This window comes from Mycteria americana, chromosome 8 (assembly GCF_035582795.1).
Source record: "Mycteria americana isolate JAX WOST 10 ecotype Jacksonville Zoo and Gardens chromosome 8, USCA_MyAme_1.0, whole genome shotgun sequence".
In the NCBI taxonomy this organism is placed as follows: Eukaryota; Metazoa; Chordata; class Aves; order Ciconiiformes; family Ciconiidae; genus Mycteria; species Mycteria americana.
The window spans coordinates 13573116-13594233 of record NC_134372.1 but is presented as its reverse complement, the minus strand read 5'-3'; the positions used below and the strand labels follow the sequence as shown (position 1 = coordinate 13594233).

Genomic DNA, 21118 nt, shown 5'->3' with positions numbered 1-21118 from the left:
GACAGAAAATGAACCTCAGTTATATTCTTGCATTGTATGACTGAATGCTGAATCTGCTGTGCTGGTCCAAGGCTTTCATGGAAATTTAAGTATTGTAAATCATGGGTGTTTGCTGTTGCCATTTTGCCTGTATGAAAAATCCTATGCATACATGCACACACGTGTATGCACGCTCCTTGTATCATACCCTGCCTTTCCTCCAGGAAAAAAATAAAAAAACCACCCCAATTCTTGAAAAGCACATCAACTTTTAAGTGATGACATCTGTAATTATTACAAGTTTATAGATTCTAGGTTCTTAGAGAAGAGAAAGGAAAAGTGGAGGGACTGAAACACAGCATTGCATTTCAACACACTGGTGACCTAGATCTGACAGCAACATAATTTAGCTGTGGTCCATGGCAAGGACGGCTATTTGTGGTAGTGACTACCTGCATACTCATCAAGCACCAACACGATGAGACTCCAGTTGTGACCGGGATCTGTGGTCAAGATTGAAATCAAGGGCCCAAAAATCTAGATAACCATCTGGGCCAGTAACGTTAACATACACTAGTTTTTGTGGTTAAAGAGAAGCAAGCAGTGATACAGCAGCCAGCACATCTGGCCACCCATCAGCCTGGACATCCAAGTGCCTCCTCCAGCCCATGATGCTGTAAAAGCTGCCCTGGGCACATTTCCAGAAAGCAGTCCTGGAGTCCACAGCTCCTGCCTCAGCATCAGTGATGCTCTAATCACATCGCTACTCTTTCCTTGCCTTCTGGGCATTACAGAAATATAATTATTTAGCTGCATCAGATTATTCTGTGCCCTTGGACAAAAATTAAAGTACCCCCCTGGTTTGCAATACAATTTTATTTGAGCTACATGTATGTAGACACTACCCTGAAAGAAGCTCTTTAGATATCACAGACAGACAAATACACACCCACCTTTACTAAACAGACTGGTTCTGTGGGTGGCCCACATTTAAAACCATTTGGTGTCATGTGCATGTATAAAATTACATACATACCATATGTTTTATCATCATTGGGGCCAAAATGAGCTGAGGAAAGTTTACTGAATACTAATACTGAATGATTTTTTTACCCCCCTTAAAGAATCTAGAAAAAAGAAGACAAGAAGATGGGAAAACTGTGGGTGCTATTAGCTCTCTCTCCCAAAGTTAGGGTGCAACAACCACGCTCATACAGGCTCTGTGCCTGTATGTGTCTGCTGAACTGTGCCTTAAACACCAAAGTGGGAACAATTCATATCTGATTTCCTGAGGAAAGAGAGGCCAAAGAAACGCAACAGGAGAGAGCCAGACTCCACCAGCTGCCACCACAGGGGACCCTGCTCTTGACCCAACAGCGGGAGGAGGCTGAGCCAGGCAGAGGGGCTCCCGGGGGCTGCCTCCCCAGGCAGCCAGCTCAGACGCCGAAGATACTGAACTGTACTGATGGAAGACTCTCGCGGGCGACAAGGACATTTATTTCAGAAGCTTCTTCTCCTTGCAGGACACAAGTTACATATAAGGATTTGGCTAGTTTGGAAAATCCTCTTCTTTGTCTTTTTGGAGCTCTGTGCTCCACAAAACCCCAATTTGAGCGTGGTTTTGCACGTTCCTCCTCTCCCTCAGTTAAGCCAGACTGGGCCAGAGTCTTCTGCTGAACCCTGACCAAGCGACCAAGTCTAAGGAGCCAGGATCTCAATTTATTGGTGCCTGTGTGAAATTAAAACAACGCTACTGGCTTTGCTGACATTTCAGTGAAACCAGATTCTGGCCTCCACATAACCAGATTTTTACTTTTTTTTGGAGAGAACAGCTCTTTTCCTTTTTCCCACTGAGCAAATAAGCTATGGTCTCTGACTGTGCCAAATAAAACAATAAAATGCATCGCTGGTCCAGAAAAAAAAAATGTCCTAAAATGATTACATCTAACAAAATTAAATTCTTATTAGAAAAACAACGGCCTGCTGGTGTTGAGATAATTACACTGAGAAAAATGCTAAAGAGAACAGTTAATTGGAACTGGATAAATTTAGCTAGTAATACAAACAAACGTATGTTGCCAAATGGAGATAGAGGACTCCTTCATGGTCCCCATGCGGGTTGGTGTGTGTGGACGGTTATTGGCAGCAACAGTGGCAAAATAAATTACCGTATTTCTAGAGGGTTTGTAAAGATTAATAAAGGACAGTGCATCCCTCAGGCTGTACCATGACCATCTGCTCTGTTATTTTTCTTAATGCTCTCAGACCTGAATTCTGCAAATCCCATGTTAGTTTTCTTGCTGAGCTGAGTGCCGACAGAGATAACTCCGCAGTTACGTGTCGCGTCTCGCAGCCCTCGTGGGCGGTCTCCATTTGCCCTTGCTCAGCCCCTTGCCGTGCTGCCTCTCTGTTCCTCCACCTAAGCACCTGGGAGCTGTACGAGATCAGGCACCTTTCCAGCTGAAAAGGGCATGGGGCACTTATGCCCTGGTTCAAAACTATAGCTGAAATTTGTGTCATATAATCAGATTGCTGACTGCCTAATCATTACTTACTGATAGCTATTTAAAACCTAATAAGTCTCCCCACTAATAACCTTCCCCCCGCCCCTGGCCGGCCAGCAGATGTTTCGCAGAGCACAGCTGGGCGCTGCTGCTTTCTCCCTGTCCTTGAGAAAGACATCATGCTGCCGACCTCCAACCCCACCATGACCCAAGCTTCCTCTGGCGAGCCAGTCGATCCCCCTGCGCCTCGGCTGCGTTGGCTGTAACGCCATGCAAAAGACAGGAGCACAGAGAGCGATGTGATGCAGCATCCAGAAACAGTGGGCGGCAGGCAGGGCAGGCAGGGCCGGCGACCACCTGAGCCAAGCCCCCCGTGCCCCCTGCACGTGCTCTCACACCCGCGTGCCCTCCCACCCCGCGCAGGGAGAGGGCTCTGCTGCAGACGGCCTGCCACTGCAGAGCACCGGGGTTTGGGAATCTCTAAAACATCATCTCTCTCAAGGGACTGTGCTAATTTGATGTCTGAACAGTACGTTAATGTTAATTAATGTTTGTAAATGGTGCAACGAGCATCTGTCACTCTGGTGCTCCAACACTCTTCGGATACATCTGCTTTGCTTTAGCCTTTCTTTAGCAGTGATTATGTGGTATGTTTGAATTCCAGTAAGATTAGCGTTGAATATACAAACACAGAGTTGGGTCTGGTTTGTTGCATGTTACATAGCAAATCTGCAAATGTTTCGAACACGCCAGGCAAACAGCATACCTAGTGCCCAGCAGAGACATGGACCTGGAGGAAAGCTTCACGGGGCGGGATGCAGCCAGGAGAGGTGGAGGAAGCGGAGAGAGGGTGCAGGATGCTCTGGCTGCGTGAAGAGCAGAGGTGCCAGATGTGCATCTAAGCCCAAGAATACAGACATTTAGGACCTGTTTGTTTCTCTGTTGATTTTTTTCTCCCTGAGACTTTGAGAGGTAACTGTATTGCAAATTGTACTGCAAATATTGGAGAAGAAAATTGCCTTTCCTGACAGGTTAACTGTATTTGGAGATTCTGTCATAGCTGCTTGGTCTATTTATATGCAGTGCAATTAGTTTTATTGCATAGGCACAAAGAATGGATAGGTATGCATAAAACATGCAATAAATAAATAATTCAAGGCTAAATCTTTCTTTCATATTAGAATACCAAAGAGATTATAAAAAAGCATAACCCAGTGACAGCAAAATTTGGATTCAGTGAGCCCTGAGGTACCTCTGATACCTTGGAAAAAAAACTTTTTCAGATGAGACTGAGAGTGTCTCTAAGTCTCTGCAGTACGCTGCTCCCTGTACTGGTAAGATCAGTTTATCCTGTGGTGATTTCTCCAGATTTTCTCAAATGCCTTAGAGAATTAAAGCCTGAACGTTTTGGGTTTTTTTCCCCGAGGCAGTAATGGAAATAGATACAAGATATTATCAGATAAAAGCCTTTTCAAGCAACACTTTCTGAGAATGTTGAACAGAATGACTTTCCAGACTGAGTTCTAAGGATTAGATTAACCACCCAGTTTCTTTAAAAAAACCCACAGTTGTATGCTCCGAAATAAAACAGAAGGCAGGAAATATATGAATCACAGAAAAAACACCAGCTAGAAAAAGTATACTCCCATAAAGTCTGAATGAACAGAAAGGCAGCAGCTAGCAAAAATTAAATAAAACACTGTGAAGGAAGCAGTGCTGTCAGTGCTCCTCCAACCCAGCTGCGAGGACGGGTGAAGCAGTGGTGATGGAGAACAGCTCCACGATGGGCTGAGTCATCCTTCCCTGCACAGACACCCAGGCATTCATCTACCTGCTCTGATCTTCTCAGGGCCATGCACCACTATCTCCTCATCTGTTCTGTCCTCTTAACACTGTTTGGGAGTCAGTTCTCACTGCGGAAAAAACCAACCCCAAAACAACCAAAAATTGTCACAGAAATTCAAGTTTCTGCCAGCAGCCTTTAAAGCCTAGGTCTGAGGCTTTGCAGACAAGAGGGGAAAAGACAGACATGTTGCTCTTACTCATATCAGAGTGAGCTGACCTGACCTGACCTGACCTGACTCTTACTCCTATCATTCTGAGCTGACCTGAAAGTTGCTTGGAGATGACTGCAGAATACTGGAAGAAATAAACTGTCTGGAAGCCTTTTCAAATCTCAACTAATGTTTGCACAGGACAAGATATGCTTTGCAAGCCTGTAGTCCAAGTCCCAGAAGGAAAATTTGGTGCAGCAGTTGGAAATTAGGAGGCTTTGCTAGCCTGTTAAATCCTTGCTGTGAACAGCACGTGTTGGGTACCCTGCTCATTTGGGTTAGCGGATGCTTACTCTGTCAAGTCATTAATCTCTATTAAACTGCGCTGTCAGGTACCCACATTTTAATTAATATGCACCAGGAACAGCACAACTTTTTAAGTTCAGTCTGCAAAAGGAAGAGGATTTTAAAAATTGGCAAAGTGCTCAAGAAACAGGTGGTATTTAGAAAATTTTTTAGTCAAATGTGACCGAAGTCTGGATATTTTCACTTTTCAACTCTAGCACAGATATGAAGTGAGGTCAAAATTTTCTCCTTGCCCTTCTCAGGATGATCACAGACCAAAACACACCTGCAAGTGATGCTCCCAGGACAGTCACAGCAAGGGGCTGGCACATCAGGAAGGAGAAAAAGGCAGATTTAAAAGGTGGGGTTTAGCCTTCTTTTGGTATGGAAAATGGATCTATTATTCTGTATCCACCACTCCACCCAAGATGTGTTAAAAATCTCTGTTGTCCTGCTTGCCAAGGAGGTTTGGAACAGCAGCCAACTTCATGGCAGCTAAAGTGAATTAATCTCTGAGAAAAGGAGACAGGAGTGAAGTGGGACTGTCGCTAGCTCCAGGTGATCTGCAGCAGGGCATGGCACAAGCGTAACATCCCCCACAATGCAGGAAGGAAGAGACTATGGCATGTCCTTAGGGATGTGGTAAGGGCCAAAATCAAAACATCTACATTCTCCCTGTCTTCTTCCACCCAAATGCCTCCTCTGAGAGATGGAGGGAAAGACCTCATGTTTCATTCCAATCAGAAAATGGTTTATTAAACAGGCCCAATAGGAAAAAAAATTAATGTCCTTGGTCTTTGTTAATGTTTAGACCTGACAGTGTTGACAGGTAAGGAGTATCAGGTTTTGGATCTGCAGGCATCAGAGTCTGCTGCTTGTGTGGTGGAAAGCAATTCTTTTATACAACATGTTTTCTGATTTACCTAATCAGGCTGCCAGACCACGCCAGTGAGCAAGCACTGCAGAAATGTAAAATAGCATATACAGTGCTAACTCAGGAAGAAATAAAGTGTTTTTAATAGACTGTTTGGGACATGAAGAGCTCATGAATTAGCACAGAAATTCCTGGTCAAGTTAGGACTGTTTCTGTGCTCAAGGATGATGTCCAGCTGGATGTTAAGCAACTTCAGCAATGGCTCCAGTACCCTACTGGTGTCCTACTAAGTTGTATTTTGAAAATCATGTTAATCAGCCAGTCAATCGATCAGAGGAAGAAATACAGCTTTAAGAGAGGAAGATGACTAGGGACTGACCCACCTCCACAATATTTTCATTTACAGCAGTTCAGGAGAGCTAGTCCAGTGCTACAGGAGGCACCTTGGTCTGTCTCAAGCACCATGGCGGGTAGTCTGAACTTGACATTTGGTCCTGTGAGAACCCAGAAGCCCGTAGTCTTGGGACACAATCAGATTCATACTGAGGTGTCTGATCAAACAGAAAGTGATGAAAGCCACGCAGTTGCCTCGGGATTCTCCTCTTCACATGAGACAGAGAGATCTTGGGCTTTCTCTTTCAGCTGACACTCACTGGCAGCAAACACAGACATAATTGTGCCTTCTTGCACTGGGAGCAGAAATATACCTTTTGAAATGTCTAAGATGAAATCCTGGCTTTTTTCATGTCAGTAGCAAAGCTCCAAATGATTACCTATGGAGTCAAAATAGCATCCAAGATGAACTTCTACAGCATGACTGAATGGCTAGGAGAGCTATATATGCCCTGCAGAGATTAGACGATAGAGAAGAGTTTCTATGGCGAATTCAAGTGCCTTTGGAGAGCAGCAGCCTGTCTCGGGGATGTTGCTGTTAGTGCTCTGCTAATGGTGCTGTGTGGTAGTCATTGCTCTAACAAGCACTCAGTAAAGCCATTTTGAGAAGAGAAACAAGAAAAACACAGTATTAGAGAATTACCTAAAATTTAGATCAGCTCTGCAGCTAGTCTGCAGAGGCGTCATTCTTCAGCATGAAAGCACCAAGCAAACAATAAAGGCTGCGATAATTATCCGTGTCAGGCTGCATCCAGCCATCAGCTTGGAGAACGTTTTCTCTTCCCCTTGCTCTGCCTGAGAGCAAACAACAGCACATGTATGGCAATCACATGCAAAAGAGAAAGAGCATTTGTGTGTCCTGAAGTAATTCCCTGACATCTGGCAATTTCAGGTTTGTCAGCAGTCAAAAATTGCCGCTGTGTTTCTGTATCTCAGACAGTGCAGCTCTGCTCCCTCACCCTTGAACTTGCAGAGGTTTTCAGCACACCCATCACTCAGTAATGAATTCTCCCTCAGCTTCTCTTCAAGTGATTTCACTGCTGTTCAGCCTAACATGGCCAATACTGGGGGGATGACAAATACTGGGGGATTTCTCTCTGTCAGTGCATTCATGAGGAAGAAGTTCACAGGCATTTTCTGAAAAAAAGGTTTTGCTGTGACACTTAATATGATCTCCAGCTCCTTCAAATTTAGAGCCATAAACACTTTTTTTTGATCAGTTTGGTACCAAGATTGGTGGACGTTGGGTTTTTTTAGCCTCTGTGTGTGTGTCTATTTTTCCTTCTACTTTAAAGAATCTTTCTAATCCTGAAGAAATAGGAAGAATGTTTCTGGACAAGCAACAGGTTCAAATACACACTCAGTAAGCAGAAATCTTTAAAAGCAGCATAATTTTATCACAGAAGGCCAAGCCACTTAAATGGAGCGATGCTGATAAGGGACTCATTCAAGCACAGTGCCCATCACCCTCAGATCCCAGTGCAGGGGGTGCTGCACCTTCCCAAAACTTTCTCAGAACACACATGGAACAAGCTTAGAGAATTAAGTCTCCTCCAAAACACAGCTACAGCTCCTGTTTTCTTTCAAGACAGCTGTTCTCCTCTTCTGTGTAGTATTCCAGTGATTAAAGCATTGGCCTGGGATGGTGGAATGGAGTGGGAGTCCCCAGACTCAGCTCCCCATTCCCCTCTGTCCACAACAAGGGGAACCATCTATGCGTTACTGCAGGCAGCGATGCTCACCCTTTGCTATGGCAGCTCTGCATCTGGCAGAGAAGATTCAAGACCTCCTGGGCCAGAGAATAAAAGAGCATAGAAGAAGAGCAGAGCTGTAGTCCTCTCCAGGTGTTCACACCCTGCTCTGAATGTTTCATTTACTACAGAATAATCTAATCCATCTCATTTTAGTTCGGGTTTTTTTTTTTTTTCTATTTCCAGTTCCTTCTACTGAGCTGGGTGTTTGCGAACTTTGCTTCAGGTCTGTTTACATAAGAAAATCTTCCTGTACAAAACTGTGATCTCTGTTCTGTATCCCTAAATAATTAACTCTGAGCCACGCTTTTCGACAGCTGTAGTCCCAAGGCTGCTCCCAACCCCTTCACCATCCCCAGGTGAGACTGTCCCAGGAGCATGGGGGCCAACGGGGACAAACAGCAGGAGCAAGAGCTCATGACATGGCAAAGGGTGGCATAGGCAGGAGAAAGGCGGGGAGTTTCCCTTCTGTGCACCGCACATGGGGGTTTCCCATCCCCTGTGGGTGTCAGAGATCAGGGGTGAAGGGGAGGGCGGAAAAACAATATTTTCCCTTCCTATCCCCTTCTCTACACGACCCCCTACATTTAATTAAGAGCCTGGAGAATAAAATCCCAACATTTTATATAACAAGGCCACATCCAGAGCACAGTGCCTAACATCTGCTTTATTGGTAATTGGCTTAAAGTGGCAATTTGTCAATGTTTTTAAGGTAATGAGCTTCCTATTTGTGTTCCAGCCATCTAAACTTCCAGATAAGGAAATGTGCTGTAGCTGTTGCACATCAACTTCTCTCTGGATACAATACTGTATGTGCTGGTGCTTGTCTCACAAAAAAAGGAGTGCTGCCCATCAATGGAGAATTTCATCAAGTATCTTTTGAAGTCTGGCTGGGTACAGACTCTTTGGATGAAAGATGCTATTTAAATATCAATTGTCATGATGGTGAGAATTATTATGGTTATTTTGGCCATATTAGTTATACTAAGTAATAGTATTTTTTAAAGTATTGAAATCTCTGCACAGAATTCAAATGAAAGCTCTAAATATTGCTTATTAGAATAGCCGGTCACAATGTTTTCTTCTAAGTATTTATCCTGTGAAAAATTCTTGCTATTCTGTATTGAAAGTTCTGCCATTTACCCTGAAAAACCGCAGACAACAGTAAACCAGAATTGTTTGCCATAAATTATTTAGGATTTTGGCTTCATTTCAATTTTGAAAGAAAAGTTTGAAAGAAAAGAAAGTTTTTAGGATCTCCCACAAAGCCTATGCACCCTTTTCACCAGTTTTATTTGCCTCCTTGTTAGCAATCACTAGTGGAGATGTGTGCATGGATGCCTTAGAAAAACAGCCCATAAAATATGGGGGGGTTGCTCTTTTTGCTCTTTCCGCATATAGTCTAGTAATACATGCCAAAATGTACCATTTAGTAATATCGGTATTCATCTGCCTGTACGGCTGCTAGCAGCAGGAAGAGCAGCTCTGATAGCACTTGAAAGATACGTCAAATTTTTTTTGAGAAGAGAGGGAAAGGCAGGTAACTTAGTGTTTCAGTCCCTGGGAAGACGAGGCTCAGCACAACACATCCACCCTTGCCCCAGCCAAGCCCCCCCTGCAGCCCCGGCAGTGAGCAACACCTGACATTGTCACGGAGAGCAACGTCCCTGCTAAAACAACGTCCTGGGCACAACGCAGCTCCATCTGCGACAGCTGCAGGTCTTTCCTTTGGATCCATCTTTAAGGTGTCTTGTCTTTACTTTAAAGAAGAAACTGTGCCATGTCTGATCAGTAATGCAAACAGAGCTGTGCCACAAAGCAGCTGAGAACCTGGCTTGCTCTATCTGTATAAATCTCACTTCTTTCAAAGTTTTTCTACACTGATGAGGATTCAGAGAGCTCTCTCCAAAATCAGCTGCTGAGGGAGGTTTATTGCTCTACGGTTCTCAGCAGGCATATTTGTGCATTGGCTACTGCTGACGAGCAACAACACTGAAGAAACTTCAAGCAAATATAATTATTCTCTATGCTCTTCTGTTCATACCTGTCCAGCGAGATACAGCACAGGTGCAGGATTGATGCTGTGGTGAGCAGGACATCGAGGGATGTTCGAACCAGGCAGAACATCTCTCCATAGATCCAGTTGTCCTGAACCAACTCAATGGCTCCAAACGGCATCACCAGCACTGACACCAGCAGGTCCGCAAAGGCAAGGGAAACAATGAAATAATTGGTCTTGATTTTCCTGCAAGACAGTTCACAAAATTAGGGTGGAATAGTTTCAGTGCAGGATCCTCTACAGTGGACAGAGATTTCAGCCTGTGATTGGGTCTAATTTGCTCCGTCACACTGAAAGGTCCTCTCTAACGTACTCCTCACTTTATATGGTCACCTCTGCTCGTTCCTGGTTTCTACAGCTCCATAGCCACTGTGTTCTCTGCATGAACACATCTTTCTGCTCACACAGAAGAGACAAATAGATGCTCACAGGCCTCTGCATGTGGCTCAGCCTCACAACTTGCATTGGAGAGTTTGGGGTGGAGGAGGGGGATTTTGTTTTAACTTGTAAATTGAGAAAATCCTTCCAGAAAGCACTGAGAAGAATCTAGACTGAAGCTGTAATTTTAACTTGAAGAGTACTTTTTAAATCATAACAATAAAATAGAATTAAATCCATTAAAAATCCCACGCAGAATAAGAATAGAGGCTGTTGAATTTCTCACTCTGCTCCTGAGGCTGGTCTGACAACTCCCAGGGGTAGCAGCAAGCCTTGAGGCAGGAGTTTTGCCTGTGACCCCCCCCCCCCAAATCACTGGCAGCATTTGCCAAGCTGTGGCAGTACAGCACAACTGCAACAGGACCTCGATCTGCATGCTTTTGTGATGGGCTTGTTAGGAAATTTGAGATGGAAAAGGGGTAGAGGCCAACCTGCTTCTCCAAGGAATTGCTGGTTAGCTCTGTTTTTCACTGATTTAACTGGTTTTTTGACATCAAGAGTGCTAAAAATGTAGAGGACGGATACTAAAGTGATCCCACCCCATGGTGTAAATCTGAGTGGGAATGCACAGAGGCCAGTGTGAGAGTCTGACATCTCCGTGGTGCAATGCATGCCGAGAGACATCCTTCGTTGCGGCTGTTTATGCCCTTGGCTGCAGGCACGGTGCTTTTTAGGCAGGGATTTTCCCCTGTGCCTCCCCGCAGAAGGGCAGGCAGTGGCCGGCGGGGTGGGCTCACCTGAGCTGCCTGTCCCGGCACACGGCCACCATCACCAGCAGGTTCCCCAGGATGGCCATCAGTATAACGGCGGAGATGAAGGTGAGCAGCACGATCTTCTCCGCTACGCCGAAGCCCTCACTTGAACTGGGGAGCACACAAAAAAAAAAGAAGAGAAAAGAAAAGAAGCTGCAGTGGCGTCGGGAGGGGATCGCCTGGGCAGCACCGAGGTACCAGGCACGAGCGCTCATTTTGGCAAGCGTGAGAGCAGCATCCCCGCGCCCGCTGCAGTGAGGCAGCCTTCCCACCAGCACCTCGGCACCATTTCACAAAGAGCATTTCATTTTTATGGGGAAAGCTGCGAGGCTTGTGTTCATCAGCAGAAAGGCTACAGGCGAAGGATACCCGCAACGCCCGCGGCCGCCCACGTCTCCTGGGGTGGATAAGCCAACACGTCCAGCAGAGAGCTGGAGTGCACTGTGCCTGATTTCTGAAAGTCCCTTCCAATTCAGAGCCTCTGGATGAAAATGTTTTCATTCCCTTTTCACCTCAATAAATAATGTTATTTTCTATGCAGAAGTATTTTGGTTTTCTTTCCTTTCGTTTTTTGTTTTTTTCCCAAGGTTTTCCTCAAGATGGGCATTTCACATCTCAAATTTTGAAATCTTCTACATAATCTTTTCCCTTGTTCTCTCTTCCCTTCACTCTGTGCCACAGAACAAGAGGCAGACTGGCATTTTTTTTTCTTTTTCACTTGGTAACTTTTCCTGAATTAGGGAAAAGAAAATTTTTTTTTTTAAAGTGAAGTGCCCAATTTCCCCCTACCCTGACATTGATAATTTCTTTCAGTTAATGAACAGAAAGAAAAGAAGAAGGAAAACATGAAAACACAATGTTGGACATATTTTAAGTCTGCATTTCTACAAATACCTTGTTAAATATTTCAAAAAAAGTTGTTGGGTTTTTTTTCGGAGCCTGCAAAGCAGGAACGTAATACACAGCATGCAATAAATACTCTTCAATTCTTCATAAAATTTGTTTTATTACAAAATTTTGGGCCACTTTTCCTTTAAAGCTATTTCTAATTATGTATCCAGAACAAAATGCGTCCTAAACCTTCGCCTTCTTGTGTAACTTTCCCTATTAAATTACATGGGTGAGAACGGGTGTTTGTTCATGTTATCAAGTGTGGCTAGAAATAAACTGGCATTAAGAGCAGCACTTGACACTAATTCAGCAGGGAAATTTCTTCACAGTGTACGGAGCTGGGACTAATCGGCGCCTAGGATTAATGTTGTGAGATTGTTCAGGTAATTGAAAAATTGAACTGTTATTCTGTTTTGCTTTGACTTCCTCTGGGGTCACTTTTTATTTACTAAATACATTCTAGACTTTTACACTTTATCTCAATGAATTCTCCTGATTTTGGCAAAGCTAAAAAAGATTAGAGTCTGCTGAGGTCCTGCCTCCACTACCTGTGCCATTTTAATAAGCTTCTAGCAACTGACTTCACCCTGAGCCTGCATTGCAGAACATGCACTTAATCACAATCTCCATTTTTGTCCCTATAAGCAATGCCACTTTGACTTTTTTGCCCACTGCCAGATGCACCAGTAAGTCAGATGGCAGCCTGCTGAAGGTGGATGCTTCATATTCAGTATGAACAATATCTTAGGAATTCCTTGATTTTCAATGTTTTACAAGGAAATACATCACTGGATATAGGTTCATCCAGACGGGTGAGGATGTTTATGAGCAAATAGAGAAGAGGAAAGGAGATGCCCTGGCTCACGCTAGTTTCACAGAAAAACACAGCACTAGGCAGATATACGCAGGCTCAAAACCAAGTGCAATTATATGGCTATAATAAGAAAGAGGTCCAAGGCATATCCTCACTTCATAAATGTATGTCCATATGCCAAGTAGTGCCTTCTCACCTGTGAGAGCACAGGTAGCTTTTAATTCCAGATAATCTCCTGTGTTAAAACTAAGAGATTAATAAATGTCACGTAGAGTGGACAGTTGGGGGTATCCCACCGCTCTACAAGGTTTTCAAGCAAAAAGTCCCTGAGCACTCCCGGGCACGTGCCCTTCTGGAGGTGGGTTGTTGGGGCACCAGTGTACCAGGAGAGGGGGTCCAGGTGGCTCGGGGAAAAGGGTACCCAGTAAGGAAGCGGGTGTTGTCCTGCGTTGGAATGAATGATCCCAGCCCAGAGGCAAAGGCAAAGGCATGACTGCTGCTTTTGCCCAGCTGGTTTTCAGTGCTGTCAGTAAAGCCACTCCTGCTTAATGGAGGAAGGTCTCTGGTGTTATGCTGAAGGGGTCAGATGGAGCCATGGGTTCACATTCAGCAAGACACTTATTTTTGTGCAAGCCAATTATAGATGCTAAGATAGAAGAAAGGCAAAGTCAAGATGTGTTTTTATTCAGCATCTCAAAGAGTTTGCACTTAATTAGAAAGAGCTGTCTACTGAACTTTGCACAACTTCAGTGAGGGCAATTAAGACTCCAAGAAGCTGGTAGCTCTGGGCAAATCCTTTGGTGCATTCAGAAATGTTGACAAGGCTCTGTCTGAACTAAATGTGGCTTTTCCAGTTTTTATTTGGAGAGTGTTGCTTCCTGACGCCTTGGGTCATTAGTTCTTGGACAAGTCTTGCAACGAGCAGGTTTTGTGTCTGCAGTTCTTGCAATTACACTGCAATTGTTGCCTGCAATGTGCCTACATTGGTCCAATCATACTTCCTCCCATCTGACAGAATAAAATCCCTATCGATCAAAGGGATCTGTCTCATCTATCATCCTGTCTCTGACAGTGGCCTGTAGGAGATGAAATGCCTATGTGCATACAGCAGTGCCTCCCTTGCATGCTCTCTCATGCCACCAAGGTCTGTGTCACAGTGGGCTTGTGTTTAATAGCTCTCAGTGGATTCCTTTGCCATCCTTCTCTCTGGCCTGTCTTTTGAACTCTCAGTACATGGTGAACACTATCTCCGGGCAGCTTTCCTCCTTGGTCTCGTAGTAACATGATAAATGCAAAATCGAGCAAATGCCGTAAGTTTCTGTGCTTCTCAATCACCAGTGACCACCCCAAATTGCATACAGAGACTCCTTCCTCAAAACTAAAGGCAATTGGCATCTAATTCCTTATCCTAACACTAAAATCCCAAGCCACCCTACAGAACTGGTCACTGGCCACACGGCTGCTCCTAGAAAAGGATGTCACTTCTTCCCTGCATCTAGAAATCACTCTCCCCCTCTCCCATTCATCTTGATGTATTTCTGATGTGAAAGACCTCATTTTCCCCAGTAGCAAAGTCCTGTGTTGGAGATTTTGGGAGGCAGGAAGCTGGGAGCTGCTGACACATGAACCTGCACTGCAGTAAAGTGCTTTAGAAAAGGATGAGCAGCCGGGAGCGGGTCCTTCCCTGTGGGCAGCACGCACAGCGGGATGCACAAGGCGACTCTCCCCTGCCGGAGCCACACAGACCGCCCTGGGCCCACCGCTTGCCCTCCGCCTGCAGGCGGCCGCTGCACCGCTGGGGACGGTCAGACACTTGCCAAGCATCAGTATTTTGAGTACAACCGAATGCCAGAGCCGTCATTAATAATGTTCATCAGCAGAAGACACCATGAAAATTAAAGGGAAATGAAAAAGAAACAACTTCAAAGGCAGGTCTCAGCCACAGGCCTCCTAGCTGGGTACTGGGTGGGATGGAAAGCCTCAGGAACAATGGGGACGCCGGGCTCAAAGGCACCTTCACGGCCCAGCTGTAACTGTACCTTCACAATAATAAGCCTTCACAAAAGGCTAACATTGCTCTGTGGCTGCATCTGTGAAACAAAATGTCAAACTACACTGAATAGCACCATACAAAAGATGTTCCTTTTCCTCCCAGGTGAGTATGGCGGCACATACGTGATGGAACAGTGGTAAAGAGGATGATGATGGCTTAGTTTATACAGAGCCAGGTGGAGAGTTAGATTTATATTTTGTCTTATCTAGCTTTGCCCATCCTTCTGCTGTTCCTAAACAATTCTCATCACTGCGTTATTTGAGCACCTTGCATCTGCACGCTGCAGCGTGTACAAGAGGGGGAGAGACACCTCCCTCATTCCCGAGCCCTGCCGGGGGGTGAGCTGGCCATGGGCCACGGACGGGGCTTCTCACTTCACCATGCAGTGCCTTGGGAGGAGGGCTGGTGACTGAGCCTGCTGGCTCTTTTTGGGGGGAAGCCCCAGGGTTTTGAGGCTGCCTGCTAAGAGATCGCTGTCCCCTCCCCGCAGCGAGGACGCTGGCTCTCAGGCTGGCGGCTGTGCTGCCAGCGAAAGGCACTCGGTGACAGGATGCCCGGGGGCCTCATCCCGCAGAGGGAGACAGAGAGGAGGAGGGAAGCATTTAGATTTCAACTGTTCCTTGAATGAGCTGCTCTGATCCTAATGGCAATGGATTTACATTTGGACATAAACATTTCACAGTAATCAAGACAATGTGTAATAAGCGCATGGATGAACCTAACTGCCCACTCACCTCCCGCTGGAAAGCTGCTGTATGTGCCTATACAGGAAACCCGGACAAACATCAAGGCTGCCGCCTGCTATTGCCCCCGAAAGGATGGCCCTGTCCCCAGGCACCAGAGCAGGCCCTTCACATCGCGTCGGCTCCTCGGGAGCACCGCATCCCTTCTGCCAAGGAGCACCCTCCGCTGCTCCCTCCCCGGCGGTGACAGCATCCACGTGCCGCACAGCCGGGCGAGGCAGCGCGGCAGGGGCGAGCCGGGCGCCCCGGGGTGCTGCTGACTGCTCCGTGCGCACTGCTCCGCTCGGGACGGGCACGGGACGTTCCGCAGGACGCGGGGGAGGAGGGAGCTTGAGGGATGCCAGAGAAAAGGGCTCTGGAGGCGGAGAGGAATGATGATTTTTCACCATGCAGCTAGGACAGAAATAGCTGGAGACACCTCTGTGCTCTTCCTTGGCAGCAGGATTTTCTGCATTGAAGATAAAACTCTGTAAGCTGCAAGGGAGTTATAACTCTGAAGTTGTAACTGGCCAAGTTTGGTGCTTTGGGGCAGAAGATTGACACTGAATTTCAGCTGGGTTTTGCTAAGCAATGATGCCCGGAGTCCAGGGATGTGGGTTTGGGTGGAAGGCAGATTTGTCCTTGCAGGGCAGGTATTGGCCGTCTCCTTGTGTAAGAATCCCAGATGTTTTTCTCTCATTTTGGCTTGTGAAGGACAGGGACCATAATAGGAGGTGAAGACTTGGATCTGCTCTGTGCTCCCAGACTTCTTCCTGAGGGAACAAGCTTATTGCCCAGGACCGAGACCTCCACCCCCTCCAGCCTCATCAGCTGCAGAGACCTGTGCAAGTGAACAGACACTGAAGAGAATTCCCCACCACAGGTCTTCTTTGGTGCACAGAGATTTTGAGTTTTATTCATCAAAACAATCTCTGGAAATGCCAAAGGAGGCCAGCACTGAGCCACATTTCACCAGATGTTGCCCTGCTTGAAGACTGAGGGATGCTTCAGCTTCAGCCAGGAGGCAGGGCAATGTTTTAAGCCCACGTTTCCCATCCGGTGTACACAGGCAACCCTGCCCTGAAGGTGGTGGCATCCTGGTCTGCACCATTTGACTTGGCTGGCCACAGCCCAGGGCTCTGAATGGAGACCAGCTGGTCAGAAACACACACTGGCACACTTGTCTATGGAGCATTTGCTGTGATAATAGTTTCGGAAGCATTTGGGAGATCTCTCCAAAGAGTATTTCTCTCGTGCCATGTTGTACTGCTCCCCTGGGGAACATTAAATAGGGATATGCATCACTGGGGGTGCAGGAAGGATGTTCATCTGGGCTATGTTTCTGTACATCTGCCTTTTGAATAATCTATCATCGAGTAGGAATATTTGTTAATTATTCAGTCTCAGTAATTTAAAGCTGTTAATAATGGAAGAAGTGGATATTGCTGTAAATTAAAATCAATGGTTTGCATAACATCTTTGATCAAATCTGAGTGCTCTGGCTTCCAAGCATGCTTCCCTGTTTAATAAAGCAGAGATTGATGGATTTGCTATTATGAGGAAAGGAGACTCAGACAAAATGATTGTTGGTTAGTAGGACTATAGAAATCACTTAAGGAAAAAGGTGAAATACTGATGTGGAATGAATGCTTAAAACCCATATATGGACACATTTAAAAGGCTCTTCTGTATAGTCATTAATGTGAAGAAGAAGAAAAAGTGTAATTATTTTTTCTAGCTCAATCTCTACTTTCCTGTAAACACCCCAACTTTTCTAAATGACCTCAAGTGCTTTTGCATATTTTATGCAGCAATTAAACTGCATAGATCAGTCATGTTGGTAAGACCATGCACATTGCTCCTCTGGTTTTCATTACACACGTCACACCCTGACCTCCCCGCCACTGCAGTGGGAAAAAAATCACTAATAAATAGCTCAGTGCTGAGAGCACCTTGGGCACTGCACAGACACTCCTGCGGGAGTGAGAGAGATGGAAAAGAGAGTGAGAGTTGAATAAATAAGACTTTTCTTTTGGGGGCAGAGGAGGGCAGCTGATAAAAAGGAGGCTGGATGGCCCATTTCCAAACGAGAGGAATAACTCTGCTTGCAGAGGTAACCTGGAGCATCTCCTGGAGGTAGTCAGGGACCGTAGTGAGCACTTCATAACAAGGGACGTGTGTAGTTCTCACTGAAGATTAAAAGCTCAGAGCAGTGAGTTTTACCAGGGCAGCCTAGAAAAGAGCTTTCTTCTTGATTTAACAATGGCCTGAAAGTGTATGGGGAATACACGGAGGAATTAGCGTGCTTTATTTTCAACCAAGCCATGGCGTTTCACTCTGTAACTCCAGCTGACATGATATTTCATGTAGGTCTTTAACTACAAATAAGCTGTCATTTGCCTCTCCTCCTTTCTACTCCACTGATTATTCCTAGGCATAAAATCAGAAGCTGAGTGTTAAAACACTTAAAAATCAAGATGTGTTATTTTATGAGTAAACCTAACAACGTGTGTCTCAGTATAGAAACATGACAATAGGGAAGATATTATTTGATCTATGGCTTTCCAGCTGTTACCACATTCTTTTCTACTGCCACCTAAAAATATTAATCAGAAGTCAGCATTAATCCAGAAGCATATAATTTCTTTTAATGCCTTCAAATGCTACACTGCCTGTGCTGCTTCGCTTCAGACTGTGCAGATGGCAGGACAACTTCTCACAGATTCAAATCAATTACGTACTTCACTTCTGTTATACAAACAGATTGAAATTAATTAAAGTATTGACAAGCCAGAAATAAACAGCATTCTATGTATCAAAATAACTCAGTCATATGATTAGTTTATTTGAGTGTTTTGTTGTTTTTTTTTTTAACCAAATGAATTGCGGCAGTGGGGCAGGTGAGAAGGGACGAGGTTTTCTCCTTTTATGCTGGTTTGAACCTCAGAAACGTTCTGCAAACTGACTTGCTTCCACTGATGATGTGGGGCTGAAAACGCACCACATTGCAAACAGCAGCAGCTCAAGAAGGACCATGAACGATGAAACCAGGGCTTCAGACCACCTCCTCCTGAACAAAAACTACTGCTAACATCACTGATCCTGCACCTCCGCTCCACATATCTCCTGGAGGCTGAATGCTATAGTGCTTCAGAGAATTAAGTGTTTTAAGCAGCTGATAATACTGATTAAAATCAATTGTCAAGATGAAGCAAAGAAGACAGGCTATTTAAATGTTTTAAAAATTGCCATGTGTGGGCTGCGCAGTCAATCAGTACGCGCTAGGAGCGTGCTCCCATTTGGGAGCGGGCGCATGCTGCAGCTGCCAGACGCCGTGGGACCTCAGGAGACAACGGGGCCAGAGCCATGCCTCTAGCTCTGCAAACACCTCGGGCTTTGAGACTGCCCAGATTTGGGCTGACAGGCAAGGCACAAGGGGCTCCATGTAACAAACCCAGAAAAAACGAGCTTTCTGCTGGTCCATGCAGTTTCCTCAGCTTACACCAGCAGAAGTTCCTGCCTTTTCTGGATGGAAATCGGATCTGGGGCTGAGAACTGATCCTGAACAATGCGATCCTTTACCATGATCTTCATACAGATGAAGGTCTGAGACCTCGAGAGAGAGGCAGCAGTTTGCACACTTACATGGGAAATGTGCGACAGAGGTAGGAAACAAACCCAGACCCAGTGAGTCTCCGGGCACTGCCTGAGACTTAGGGCCTCTCCCTTTGCGGGGAAGTTAGGCGGGAGTCCAGCAGCCACGTCCATCTCTACTTTTCATACAATGAAGGACGAAGCCCTGGCTCTGCTCTTTCCCAGGCAGCAGATCAAGTGTTACATAATTTACACCCACATATGAACGGATATTGCTGCAAGGCTGATGCTTGTAAGTACAATCCTTAAAAACCATTAGACTGTCACCTAAAATATAAGCTAAAATTAACTTATGAAATTAGCATTAGATTAAGATCATGGTATTTACACAGAGGAAGGGCAGCTGCTGCCATTACTTTGTTTGGGATCCACAAACAGCTACCGCAAGAGAGCTCTTATGCAAAGCCCTGGGCAATCACAAATTGTAATCATCTCACACATCTACCTGGAGTTTGCAGGACCTTGGCACTATGTTTTGTTCCTTATAATATACTGTCAAGTCTTTAAACTTTACTCCCAGTGCCCTCTTCACATGCTGAATATTCCCCTTTTATTTTCACACAAATTGTGAAAATTCCACAATTTTATTTTCACTTTTTGGATATGCAGGGTCTACTTACTTTAATAGGGTTACCAAATACTCTACAACTATGAAAAAACCAAATCTCTGGCTTAGGCACAGGAAGAAATTTAGGCACACTACAAAGTGCAGCAAAGATGATGTAGCAATCATTTCTCCTTTGTAAATGCTGAATAAAATCAAAGATCAAATGTGCCTTTAATCAGAAATGTCTTGATCAGTTCCTAATTAGAATTGCTCCTCAAAAGTAAGCCCACTGCATCTACCAACTACAGGTCAGTTTAATGAAGAACAGAAGATGATGAAAGAACCACAAAAATAAACCTGACTTTTGCTGTATATTCCACATTAGTAATGTGATTACCCTCTATTTTCCAGATAAGTGCCTCTTGCCTACCTCATGTCCTACGGAAGTCTTAAACAGAGCAGGCTGTATGTTCAAATGACAAATACAACATAGCTATGCTCAGGAGATCTGATTTAATGAAGCACCTTATTTCCCAGCAGCATTCCCATTAATTGTCATTCATTTCACTTCTATATTCTACAAATGTTGAAAACAGAGTCTAGTATGTACTTTTGAACAAGAATGTTTGTAATTCAGTCATTGTACAAAAGAATTTTACTTTACAGAGACATAAGCAACATCACCACTACACATACACGTACAACTATCTCAAGCTTTATCTCAGTAGTTTAGAAACAGGGAGTAACTTGATGCAGATCTGTGACATAACCTCCTCTGGCACAGGAGTGAGCTGGAAAAATCAAGGTTTAGACTCATGCTAAACATACTCTGAGTGCCCAGATTGCTCACAGAAATCTGTGTGATGCCTCCTGCAACGACCAGGTGCAAAACTGGGGTACACTGAGACTGATTAAGCAGAGCCTGCTACTCTTCAAGGGTGAGCTGCTGCTCCTGGGCTAAAAGCATTTGTTATCCCATCTTATTATAACTTTTCTCGTAAAAACCAAAAAGTAAGTCCTGCCCTATCCCCGCACATTTGTTTCCCCAAAGATAACTCTTTATCAAAACACCATAATGGCAGTTCTTAGTCTTTATTGGCATTCTCGTACTGAGTTCTCATTTTCAAACCAGGGAAAACCTTTGTTCCCATCTTTGCCGAAAGCCTGGAAGTTGCGAGACTTTCAAATCAAAAAGTATGAAGGTCCTGCTCTGCTTTTGGGAGCAATATTTGCAGTCAGGGAAATATCATTAAATGAGAGGCACTCGGTCAAGACCAGTGGAAGAGTCCTGGCATCAGGCTGTATATTAAAATATCCAGGCTGGGTACTTTTCCCACTGCTTGTTTAC

The 21118-nt window shown here is 45.0% G+C and overlaps 1 protein-coding gene across 1 annotated transcript in view; it reads right to left on the bottom strand.

Annotated features, from left to right (window-relative positions):
* The window catches only part of HTR4 (5-hydroxytryptamine receptor 4), an 80276-nt gene extending 63235 nt beyond the window's left edge, over positions 1–17041 (bottom strand). Inside the window, exons 1-3 of the mRNA XM_075509927.1 lie at positions 17016–17041; positions 11075–11200; positions 9885–10085 (exon numbers count right to left, since the gene is read on the bottom strand). Of these exons, the coding sequence (XP_075366042.1) occupies positions 9885–10085; positions 11075–11200; positions 17016–17041 (353 nt within the window). The remainder of the gene's footprint in view (positions 1–9884; positions 10086–11074; positions 11201–17015) is intronic.
* Positions 17042–21118: the final 4077 nt, after the last annotated feature.